Source organism: Octopus sinensis, linkage group LG9 (assembly GCF_006345805.1).
Source record: "Octopus sinensis linkage group LG9, ASM634580v1, whole genome shotgun sequence".
Lineage (NCBI taxonomy): Eukaryota > Metazoa > Mollusca > Cephalopoda > Octopoda > Octopodidae > Octopus > Octopus sinensis.
This window is the reverse complement of record NC_043005.1, coordinates 68,041,970-68,055,251: the sequence shown is the minus strand read 5'-3', so window position 1 is coordinate 68,055,251 and position 13,282 is coordinate 68,041,970. Positions and strand designations below refer to the sequence as shown.

Below are 13,282 nucleotides of genomic sequence, written 5' to 3'. Positions count from 1 at the left end.
TAGACAAATTCAAGTTCTTATGCACACAAACACACACACACCTTAAAACGGAATACACAAACAAACATACCTTTCCATCCCAACCAAGAGGTAAATTTTTGGGGTTATAAGGAATGTCTTCTTCATCATCATCAGAATCCTCCTCTTCATAATTTTCATCATCAGATTCCTCTCGTTCTTCACCAGTTCGGGCCTGTTTGCGTTGCACATTTTCTCTGGTAGCAAGTCTCTGCTCACTCAACACCTCTGTTAGCCGATAGCACTGGGCTTCCAGCATGGCAATACCCTTTTGTCTCTCCATGTCTCTGAAAGCAAAAAGGATCACATCAAAAATACACTGACATATAGTCAATAAACTGTAACATACATATTAAGAGCAGTGGGAGTTTCGTGAAATATGAAAAGCAACAAAATTTTGTTTTGGAGTGCTTACAGGTAGACTGTTACCTCTAAAGCACTCCAAAATAGGAAATAAGTCACACAATGTAATGAGTTGAACAAATGAAGACCTCATCTCTAAATAAAATATTGAAAGCAAACGAACTTGCTGTGGAGGCACATGGCCTAGAGGTTACAGTAGCGGACTCGTGGTCAAGGGATTGCAGGTTCAAATGACAGACTAAGGAATGTGTGTCTTTATGGGCGAAACACCTAAGCTCCATGTGGCTCCAGCAGAAGGTAATGGCGAACCTCTGCTGACCATTTCACCACAACTTTCTCTCACTCTTTCCTCCTGCATCTAACAGCTCACCTGCGACAGACCAGCATTCCATCCAGGTGGGGAATCTAGACGCCAATGAAACCAGAAAACCAGCCCTTATGAGCCAGGCATGGCTCGTGAAGGAACAAACGAAAACAATGACAAACCAGCTTGCCAGAATCAAGCGTTTTCAAAGATAAATACTCACAAAAGAAGATGGACTCAACACTACAAGCTAATGAAACTTTACAATCTTTCTGTTGTTTACAGCAATAAACAGGACCCTTCTCCAATATCTATTCACAGCTAGATGGACTGAGCTATTTGAAAGTCATGTATATTTGCAAGACATATAATAACACCAGTGACAGAATATGAACCGCCTTATCTCCTGCTTGTAGTTTATCATTCACACACATTACTGACTGATTCAGTTGTAAGCCTTGCAGTATAGTAAAGACAAACTACCAACATTAGACAATAAGAGAACCTCTGCATGGCTATTCAGCTTGTTAGAATTAGTATCTAAGTCTTCCTCAAATTGCACACTACCATGCTTAGAATAAAACTCAATGGACAGTGCAAACCAGGACACAGCATACTTAATACGAAAGACAATGTGGAACACTAAATATATATTTATGTATGTACGAGGGGGTTCTGAAAAGTTCCTGGCTTTGGATAAAAGAAAATACAGGAGGATCAGTTAATTATTGCAGTGGTCCTTCAGTTTTTCTAAGCTCTGTAGAAGAACTCAGAAGGACAGGCCTCCAACCAGGCTTTGGTAACACCTTTAAAACCAGGAACTTTACAGCATCCCCTTGTATGTGTGTGTTTGTATACACATACATATATATCATCATCATCATTGTTTAATGTCCGTTTTCCATGCTGGGGTGGGTTGGACAGTTTAACTGGGGACAGGCAAGCCAGGAGGCCGCACCAGGTCCCAATCTGTTTCTCCAGCTGGATGCCCTTCCTAACACCAACCACTTCACTGTCAAATGGGAAGGACTATACTTGAAATACAGAGAAGGTATGTGGAATCATTATAAACTACAGGTGTAGAAAGGATATGACCACAAGTGGGCTGACAGAAAACAACTTTGTGAGAGATGCACAGAAATAGATAATAATAAACATATTATCAATGAAATAAAATTTTTAATATGCTTGGAAGGCTTCATAGAAGTATGTGAGAGGTTCTCTTATCCAGGTGAACCAATTGATAGTGAAGGTGAGGGCTCCAAAAATATGAAAGCCAGAGTAATAATGGTTGGGGAAACATTTAGAAAGCTATTATTTCTATTGGTAACAAAGGGATTTTTTTTCTTCATGTGAAGAACAGGTTGTTTGATGTTTGTTTATCGAGTGTGATGTTGCATGATAGCAAAACATAGGTAACAAATGTAAAAAGAAATATGCGAAGGCTGAAAGAAACAAAGTGAGAATGCTTCACTGGGTGTGTAATGTTGGTGTGCATCAACAACAAAGCAGAAATGAGCTGAGAGAACAAACTGGATATGAAAGGAATCGGATTCAGTGTACAAAAGAGGACATTGTGCTAGTACAAATATATGATGCACAGAGAGGATGACTGCTGGGTAAAGAGGTTCCAAACAATTGAAGTGGAAGGAATCTGCAGAAGAGAAACAGTTTGGGGAAATAGTGAAGAGACCTGTTTCCAGGAGGCCAAACCTCCGAAAGATGACAAAGGATCACAGCAAGTAGCGAGACACTGAACTGGCAAAGACATGTCTAACCATACAAACATAGCAAAAAACAAAAACAAAAAAAAGACTGATGATGAATGAAAGTTTTAACATAATTGATTCATGTATAAATGGGTCATTTGCTGAAATAATGAGTGTTAAGAACCAAAAAATAAAATTTTTACTGTAAACTGAAGTCCACAATACCAACATTCCTTAATTTTCAAATATAATTTATAACTAACTTTTAAAAAAACAACTGGTCCTTACCAATTGTACTTTAAAAATTAGGATGAAAAGCAATAAAAAAATGTATCAAAGTTAATCCAAAAAATCTTTATTAATTTAAAGAACACTTTTAGGACTAAAAATTACATAAAAGATATTTAGATAATGTTTCATACTTAAATTTTATGCAAAACTCCTGATACACTGTTACATGCATCTCCAAACTATCATAATTATTAATGGAGATATTACAAATAAATTTTAGAAGTGTTATTCAACATAATTAAAACATTTTTATTTATGAAGATGGAATCCAGCTCCCATGACTTTCAGAAACATTTTTTCACACTCAGAGTTGCTGAAGCATGGAACAAACAACCTGCATCAGTTGTTAGTTGCCAAGACATTCCATCCTTTAAAACCTTCATGCTTCCTGAAATTCGCCAACACTACACCTGATATCCCCTACTCCATACGCATGCACACACTTATACACTGTTCACTTTCCTGACTTCTGTACATAATTCTAAGTACTATACATGCCTCTTTGATGGGTTGTAGTGCATCTGAGCACTATACACAGTAATTTCATCATTTTTATTTTTTATAACAACTATTCAAAATATAAATAAGTTAGTAACAGAAAAAGTTGGAACTCATTACTAGTGGTTAATTAATTTTTATGACATAATCAGAAGAGAAAGGGCAACACACAAGCTTTTTTGCAAAGGCTTCCGAGACTAAATATGAGGAAGAAACTACAATTCGTGTTATCTCCAGGCCAGAAACCTAGTCTGTATACATGTAACAGAGTAGACTACACTAAAAGTATTCTAGGGTCCAGCTATGTTCTGAAAGTGGGTCTCTGATTAAGGCTATCACCCAATCTTAACCTCACATCCACTGGTTTCAATAAGGATTAATGAGCTTGGAAAAGATACAAAAATAGCTTCTATCAGATTCTCGTATTTTCATTTTCCTCAAGTGAATTAATACAAAGTGATTCACTCCTCAGTTATGCAAACTTACTAATGATAAAAATAGTAATGTAACCTAACATTAGGAAGGGCAACCAGCTGTAGAAACTCTGCCAGATCAAGATTGGAGCCTGGTGCAGCCATCTGGTTTACCAGCTCTCAGTTAATATCGTCCAACCCATGCTAGCATGGAAAGCGGACGTTAAACGATGGTGATGCTGACTACTTGAAGAGAAAGTTTTTGAATGATGTCTCTACACCTCAACAACTAGCTTATAGGATTCATACACATCACTCTTCATGTTCAGGTGAGTTAAATGCCTGACAACAATGGGTACAATATACAGGTAGATTTTAAAAACTTCTACATTGGAACTGAAGTTTGTATGAGGTGTCTAATAGAAGAAAAACATCAACAAACGCTTACCTGTTTTTACCAGTTTTACCAGGTTTTGATTTAGCAAACAAAGATGGATCAAGATCTTCTAACTGAAGTCCTTTGGTACTGAACAGACGTTGTGCTCTTTGTTCTAAAGTACTGAAAATACAAAAGAATACATTTTGAGAAATCTTACTATTACTACAATGAGTAAACATTTTTTTTTTCAGATCTAAATTTTTTAACAATTCTCACAATAAAGTTAATAATCATTGAAATTGAGCTATAAGCAAAAAAAAAAAGCTGCTGAGTAAAAACAAATATGAAATAAACAAAAAAGAAAAACATTAAGTACTGGTTAAATAAATCATCCCTCTACATTCTGAGTTCAAGTCTAAATGCAGTCAACTCATCCTGCTAGGGTTTGATAAAATAAGTACAATGTACATACAGCAGACTCAAGATTGTCACTTGTAACACCTCTCTTAAAAAATTTTTCCAAAGTCTAATTATCAGAAATGGATAAATTAGAATTGTAATTTGTAAAGAATTTTACCTTGTAAACAAACGAAATTTATGGAAAATTGTTAATCTATGGAGAAAAAAAAAACTACATATATTGTAAATAAGGCAAGAGAAAGCTGTCAGTATCAGACATTTTCAAATCAAAAGAGAATAATGATTTTCTATAATCATAGGAACTTTCATGGGTAGAAAATGTGAACAGTTTGAAAAATTGGAAGTAATGTATAGAGAAAGTGTATCAGAGAGCAGAAAGTGTTTCAAAAAGTGGTGGGGGTAACTATGTACCTCCCTTACTGCAAAACGCCTGTTCCCATCTTTCTATCATATTTAACCTCTCAAAACTAGGCATAATGCCATCTACTGTAAGCTGGGAGACCAAGGCAAACCAGATATTAGAGCTTGGGATAGACCTTTGGCTTACCAGCGCTTGTTAAACCATACTACCCATACCAGCATGAAAAATGAAAGTTAAATGGTCATGAAGGATTAAAAAGTATGCAAAAAGCTCCGGAGGGTTAATGGGAACGCTGCTTCACAGCAGTTAATCACACTGGGTTAATCAGATTAGAGTGGAGGCACATGGCTTAGTGGTTAGAGCAGCGGACTCGTGATCAAGAGATCGCGGGTTCGAATCTCAGACTGGGCGATGTGTGTATTTATGAGCGAAACACCTAAGCTCCACGCAGCTCCGGCAGAAGGTAATGGCGAACTTTTGCTGACTTTTTCGCCACAACTTTTTCTCACTCTTTCCTCCTGCATCTTGCAGCTCACCTGCGACAGACCGGCATCCCATCCAGGTGGGGAACTTATACGCCAAGGAAACTGGGAAACCAGCCCTTATGGGCCAGGCATGGCTCGAGAAGGAACAACAAAACAATCAGATTAGAGATATATTTCTCTTCCACCAATAAATATGATAGTCCACTGCCAATAACATTTTCAATATTTTACCATTTATCTTTTACTTATTTCAGTCATTAGACTGAGGCCATGCTGGGGCACCACCTTGAAGAATTTTAGTGGAATGAATCAACTCCACGACTTACATTTTGTTAAGCCTGGTACTTATTCTGTTGGTCTCTTTTGCCGAACTGCTAAGTTACAGGGACATAATCATCCCAACACTAGTCACCAAGAGGTACTGGAGGATGGACACACACACACACATATACAAACATATAGATACGACTTCTTTCAGTTTCCATCTATTAAATCTAATCACAAGGCTTTGGTCAGCCCAAGGCTATCATAGAAGACACTTGCAAAAGTGAAACTGAACCTGGAGCCATGTGGTTGGGAAACAAGCTTCTTACCACACACATAGTCATGCCTGAAATATATTTCCACAACTAGGTAAATTAAGGCACGGAGGATGTAATATTCTGCATATAATAGTAACAACCAAGCATAATGCAAACTCATGATTATTGTTGTCTAATTTGGGGAGAGGCTGTGGCTGCTATTTCTAGCAGGTTTAATGACTACATAGTCTTTTTTGATGGTGGTACAATCAGTAAAGCAGGACTTCAGCTCTATAATCAGGGCATGACCAAATGCTTAAAATGTTTGCTACATATTGACAAATCCTCGGGTTTGATCCCATAGAGGAGCATCTTTGAGTAGATCTCTTTCCTCATAGTCTCAAGTCAGCACAAACCTTGAGATTCAAAGGCATGGCCTGACCATGCCATACACTGTGTTATACTGATTTTATCTGAGAATAACATAAAGGGAACATGTCTGTGAAATACTCAGCCATTTACACACTAATTCAGTTGGTTGAACAACTGAATGCTCATTGTCTAAACAAAAAGCAATCTACATAATTCAATCTCTCTCTCTCTCTCTCTTTCTCCCTTTCTCTCTCATACCCATAACCATAATGATTTCCATTAGGTCATCAAAAAATGCCAATGTTTATAAAGAAGGAAGAGTGAAGTCGGTTGAATCAAGGTCAGGATACTGCTGCAACTTATTTGAATTAGTCTACAGGGAGGAGAAACCAAATAGTCAATGGAAAGGGCAAGATCAGGAAGATATCAAGATACCAAACTGTTTACACCACTAATCCATAGTTACATATTATATACTCTCTTGATCATTGCAAGAATAACATTCTTAATGTTTTATGTTTAGCCCTTGGTCATGCCTGACTGAGAAGACCTACGATCAAAGGTATTCTAGTTATGACCACATTCTGCCTTGTTTTCAAAAATAGAATATCCAGGACTATATTATATAATGTATCATCATCATCATCATCGTTTAATGTCCGCTTGCCAAGCTGGCATGGGTTGAACAGTTTGACTGAGGACTGGCAAGCTAGGAGGCTGCACCAGTCTTCAATCTGATTTGGCAAGGTTTCTAAAGCTGGATGCCCTTCCTAATGCCAACCACTCCGAGAGTGTAGTGGATGCTTTTTACATGTCACTGGCATGGGAGCCAGTCAGGTGGCACTGGTATCAACCACGCTCGAATGGTGATTTATATGTGCCACCAGCAGAGGTGCCAATCAAGCAGTACTGGTATCGGTCATCCTCGAATGGTACTTTTTACATGCCAGTCAGGTGGCACTGGCATCGGCCATGCTTGAATGATGCTTATTAGATGCCACCAGCACAGGTGCCAGTCAAGCGGCACTGGCAACATCCACACTCAAATCATGCTTTTTATGTGCCACCAGCATGGGTGCCAGTGAGGCAACACTGGCACTGGCCATACTTGAATGGTGCTTTTTATGTGCCACCAGCACGAGTGTCAGTCAGGCAGCACTGGCATCAGCCACGCTTGAACTATGCTTTTTATGTACCACCAGCACAGGTGCCAGTCGGGCAGCACTGGCATTGGTCACACTCAAATGGTGCTTTTTACATGCCAGTCAGGTGGCACTGACATCAGACACAACTATAATTTCACTTGGTTCAACAGGTCTTCACAAGCACGGCATATTGCCTGATGATTGAAGGGAGCTTTTAAGTGGGCCAGTTATGCGACTACTACGATCTCACTTTGCTTGCCAGGTCTTCTCAAGCACAGCATATCTCCAAAAATCTCAGTTGCTTGTCATTGCCTCTCTGAGGCTCAACATTCGATCATCATGCTTCACCATCTCATCCCGTGTCTTCCTGGGTCTACCTCTTCCAAGAGTTCCCTGCATTGTTAGGGTATGACACTTCTTCACAGCTGTCCTCATCCATACACAGCACATGACCACACCAATGCGACCGTCTCTCTTGCACATCACATCTGATACTTCCTATGTCCAACTTTTCTCTCAGGATGCTTATATTCTGTTGTGTATGCACACTAACATTACACATCCAGTAGAATAGAGCTAGCTTCATTTCTTTCAAGCCTACGTATGTCTTCAGCAGTCACAGTCCATGTTTCACTGCCATGTAGCATGGCTGTCCACATATAGGCATCATACAGTCTACTTTTCACTCTGAGCAAGAGACCCTTTATTACCAGCAGAGGTAGGAGCTCTCTGAACTTTGCCCAGGCTATTCTTATTCTAGCAGCTACGCTCTCAGAGCATCCACCCCCATTACTGACTTGGCAGCTTCCGTTACCTAGCTATTTTTACCATTTTTAAGATGATAAAGCATAATTTGAGTGAGATTTGGTTGTTATTCTTAGCAAATCAAGTCACCACCAAGTCCTTTGTTGGTTCAAATGCAAATCCGTTAATATTTATTGGTTATATGTGATCTTGAATAAATTTCTATAAATTTCATCTTTTTATGTGATTTGCAAGTAAGTGTCAATAAACCCTAAGGAGTGTCTTCCCTTTCATTTTAAATAATGAACCTCACATGTACTTGCTGAGAGTCACAGAACTTACCCTCCAACTTCTTTTAATGTTGCTACTAGACCACCCAATCTGCCTTGGTAATTCTCCCACTCCTTCAGTAGTACTGACATATAACCTACCCATCTTGCTATCCCCTTCTCTCGATTCGAAAAAACAAGAAACTGTGTAGTTGACCCATTGAGGAATTTGGACATCCTAAAGAAAATCATTAACAAAAAAAAAAAGGTTCTTTAGTCCTAATGGGTGCAGTCATAATCCTGTGAATACAGAGTTATCTTAGTAGCCACATGGTTTTTGAGTTCTATCTTACTATGCGACAATGTGGACATCGTCTACTATAACCACAGGACAATCAATGTCTTGAGAGTAGAACTGGTAAAACGAAACTACAAGGAAACTGAATGAGATTTAGCAAAGTTAGGGGAGTATCAACAAGCTAGCTTGGATAAAATAGAGCTTGGATTTGTACTAATTAATAAAACTGGATTCCATCTTTGTAGTAAAACAACAACTAGAAAAGAAAGTCCTTGGCTGAAAACAAACCATTCTAATTTACATTTGTTGATTTGGATTATACCAGTGACAGGGTACATGATTTGCAGACTTGTGGACATTCAGAAAGTTAAGTGTGGTTAACTGGTTTGCAGTTAGTGAAGTTAAGATTGGTTGCAAGTTCAACAAGGAATTTAATGAACAGGTAGATAAACCAGAGCTCAGTGTCCATTGAAGTTAATGAATTTAAGAATTCAAGAGTGTTTTATCTTGAGAACTTCTACATGCTGATGACTGAAGATTTTGAGAAAATGCTCCAAATCTACAAATCTAGAAGAACTATGTTGAGTTCAACAACTCCAAAAAAAAGTCAATAAGAACTAAATACTGCATGCTGAAAGCAAGCAATGAATACATAAAAAATGCATTAGTATTGAGCTTTGTTTGATAACCAGCTGATCTAGCAAGCAGTGCCTCATATCAGTGAAGGGGGCTGGTGTGCATTGATGCCGTCAAGAGGTAGGCCCCGAAACAGTGTGCATTCTCTCCTGATGACCCCATACACTTGCTGGCTTCTGGTATGCAGAGTTTTTGACTGGTAGCACTTGCATGTGCAAGTCGTTTGCAAGGCATCTGACAGGCAGATGGGATAAATGCATGGAAGTGGTTAACCCCATGAAATAAAGTCCATGGACTACTAAACAATTGACTAAACACAATTCATAGCTTCAGTGACCTATGAGATCTAATGAGTGTTGGAGTGGCTATAGTGAAAGTATAGTAATCTGAGCAAAGGGGAAGAAGTTCAGCAAAGTGTTATCACTTTTAGCAACAAAATGTTATTCTTTCTGTATAAAAGCTCTGAAAAGCATGTTTAAGAAGAGCAAGGTTGCATGGTTGGTAGTGAGATGATGATGATGATCATCATCATCATCATTAACAACATCACGATGTTTGTTTTCCATGCTGGCATGGGTTGGATTGTTTAACAAGAGCTACAAGCCAGAAGACTGCACCTGGTTTCACTATCTGTTTTGGCATGTCCTTTTTTATGGCTGGATGCCCTTCCTAGCACCAGTTGCCTTACAGAGTGGACTAAATGCATTTTACATTGCACCAGCACCACAGATATGGACATTAAATGTAGAAAGCCCGTGAAGACTCGCAAAAAATAAGACAAATATGACCCATTGGCCATCTAAGATGTTAAACCGTATGAAAAGCAGAACCAAAGTGAGGTTTCACCCAACGTGTAAAGCAAAGCTGGATGTAATGTGCTTTTGCCAACATAGAAAACAAACATTAAGATGAGGATGGTATTGCTACATATATTATATGCCCTTGTATTGTAAAGTCTTGTCTGTTTTATAATATGCAAAACAAAGCATCTTGCATACAAGATGCTGAGTACATTGACACGAATAGTATGTACTCTTTTACTTGTTTCAGTCATTTGACTGTGACTATGCTGGAGCACCACCTTTAGTCAAGCAAATTAACCACAGGACTTATTCTTTGTAAGCCTAGTACTTATTCTATCAGTCTCTTTTGCCGAACAGCTAAGTTACAGGGACGTAAACATACTAGCATCGGTTGTCAGGCGATGTTGGGGGGACAAACATAGACACAGAAACATATACACAGACACATATATATACATATATATGACAGGCTTCTTTCAGTTTCTATCTACCAAACCCACTCACAAGGCTTTGGTCAGCCCAAGGCTATAGTAGAAGACACTTACCCAAGGTGCCACACGGTGGGACTGAACCCTGGGACCATGTGGTTCGTAAGTAAGCTACTTACCACACAGTCACTAAAAATTAAATGACTGAACTGATGCAATATTGGAATATCAACTCATAGTTTATGAGTTTAATTCCACCACATATGTTTCATGATGTACCAGAGTAATACACACCTCAGTACACTTAGTGATCAGGAGTAAGAACATGAGGGCATAAGCCACAAAATCCAACATTTTGCCGAAAGGAAGATTTACCTCATACACAAACAACACTATAAAGCTGCAGCACCAATTCTTAAACGTCCACTGAGGTTAAAAAGATTCTTTATATTTACATTGCACGTAGTCTGTGACCTTCTATTTACCGACTTCTGAGTTTTCAATTAGCAATGGAACATCTGACAAGCCATTGTACAGAAATGTGGACAATGAAGAACAAGCCAAATAAGATCTGGTATGAGTTGGTACAATTACCAAAAAGAAACAAATGCAAAGAAAAATAGATGTTGAAAGAATTTTTATGAAATAGATACAAAAAAAAAAAGCACACTCACCCACCACACTTGAGACCAAGGGCCATCAAAGCTGACTTCAATCGATCCAAACCAAGAGAAGCTAATTCCTGCAACAATAAAACAAGTTATCAATCACAAAGAGAAACAGAGTGGAAGACTCATTTTTAACAAGTCAAAAACATGGAAATCATTATCATCACCATCATCATCATCATTATCGTTTAACGTCTGCTTTCCATGCTAGCATGGTTTGGACGATTTGACTGAGGTCTGGAGAACCAGTGGCTGCACCAGGCTCCTGTCCGGTCTGGCAGCGTTTCTACAGCTGGATGCCCTTCCTAACGCCAACCACTCTGAGAGTTAAGTGGGTGCTTTTACATGCCACTGGCACGAGGGCCAGTCTGGCGGTACTGGCAATAGCCATGCCCAAATGGTGTTTTTTATGTGCCACCTGCACAAGAGCCAGTCCAGAGGCACTGGCAATGACCTCGCTCGATCTAGTTGATATTTGGATTTTTTCAAATAATTTTATTTTTGGACGGTATATTAAGTTTGCATTTCTTTTTATGCAAACTGTCAAATTTAGGCCAAACACCCTGTATATACATAAGTATACACACACACACACACATTCTTTTATTTTTTACTCATTTCAGTCATTTAACTGCAGACATGCTGGAGCACCACCTTGAAGGGTTTCAGTTGAACAAATTGACCTCAGGACTGTTATAATCACTTTCCATATATTTCCTAATAGTCAAGTATATTATAAAGTGTGAAAAGGTTTCATCGCATTTGTACCACTTGCTTGCTGACACAATTCCAATGTATCTACTGGAAATCAGTCACTGAGGTGTTTTTAGAAATTTCATTTCTTTTCTATCATCATGCTTTTCCTTCCTTTCATTTCCTTTTCATTTCTCTTATTTGTTTATTTTCTTCTTTACTTTCAGCATTATCAGTTTAATATGTAAACACATTTTCTCTACACATTGATTAATTTTGCTAAAATTTGAACCTGTTTATAATCACTTTCAAATTCAATTCCTCTCTTTCTATTTTCCCCATGTGTATTGCATATTGATGTATTTAAGTCACTTACTAAATAAATACAACTCAGAAATATCGATATCATGTCAACTTACAAAAGTTAGGCTATATTATCCAATAACTATGAATATCTAGAATAACAGATAAATAGCTAAACCCCTGTAACTATTGCTTACAGCTAAACTGCTTGGCGCTCAACAGCACTGACCTGCAGAGCAAAGTTCAACTTGTATGGGAGTCTCTTGTAGATCAACCTCACTAGTTTCAGCCATATGTCTGCTTCTGTATATCATGGCTTTAGCCAGGGTCTCCAACCCTCAAACATTAAAATGGAAGAGGTTTCATACCACCATAATCATTTTCCTCCAAACTCATGATATTCTCTACTGTAATTGCCAGGCCATTTAATTTTTCAATACATCATCAATTATGCAAATTCAATTTGTCTCTATGTTTGACACAGCATATCTAAACAAATATTGATCATCTTATGTTTATATCTTCAGATCTTTCACTGTCAGTTAATAACATTCCTCTGACAAATGTTTCAAATAATCTATATTTATACAAGCTGCCTGTTAAATATAAATGTTATGAATGAAAATGTACTTTGTATAACTTAGATTAAAAAGGGGTGAAAATAGCATGCCAAAATCAGTAGTTCCTTAATGATCTGTAATTGAAATATTCCTACATATGTTCTTCCTCTGGAAGCCATCTGCTTGCGATACCAGAGGACATGCACTCTCCTACCCTGATGTAATCTCCAGGGATACAGGCATCCAGCAACAGGACCTCCGTAATGCTATGATGGACTGTAAAGTCTGGCGTAACATAGTAAATTCCATTGCCTCGACCACGGTCGAACAATGATGATGACATATGTTCTAGTATACTTCAAAACTAGAATCACAATTTTACAAGGTGCTGATAGCATCAACAATTACAGCTCAGTTTCTGTTTAAAATATCTTACTATCAAGACAAGATGCGGATAGCAAAGTCAATAGGGTACCAGACAATCATCTCAGTTGCCTACAGATTACAAGTTGTTACCAGCATTAAGATGTATCCATGAGCAAGGAAATGACTTTGGACAGAATAATCCACCAAGCTGGAAGAAAGTACCACAGATGTGCAT

At 38.2% G+C, this 13,282-nt stretch overlaps 1 protein-coding gene across 1 annotated transcript in view; it reads right to left on the bottom strand.

The window, feature by feature from the left end:
- Positions 1–13,282, bottom strand: part of LOC115215623 (splicing factor 3A subunit 3) — a 140,712-nt gene that overhangs the window by 85,232 nt on the left and 42,198 nt on the right. The window contains exons 11-13 of the mRNA XM_029784857.2: positions 11,132–11,199; positions 4,045–4,155; positions 71–305 (exon numbers count right to left, since the gene is read on the bottom strand). Coding sequence (XP_029640717.1) covers positions 71–305; positions 4,045–4,155; positions 11,132–11,199 — 414 coding nt within the window. The remainder of the gene's footprint in view (positions 1–70; positions 306–4,044; positions 4,156–11,131; positions 11,200–13,282) is intronic.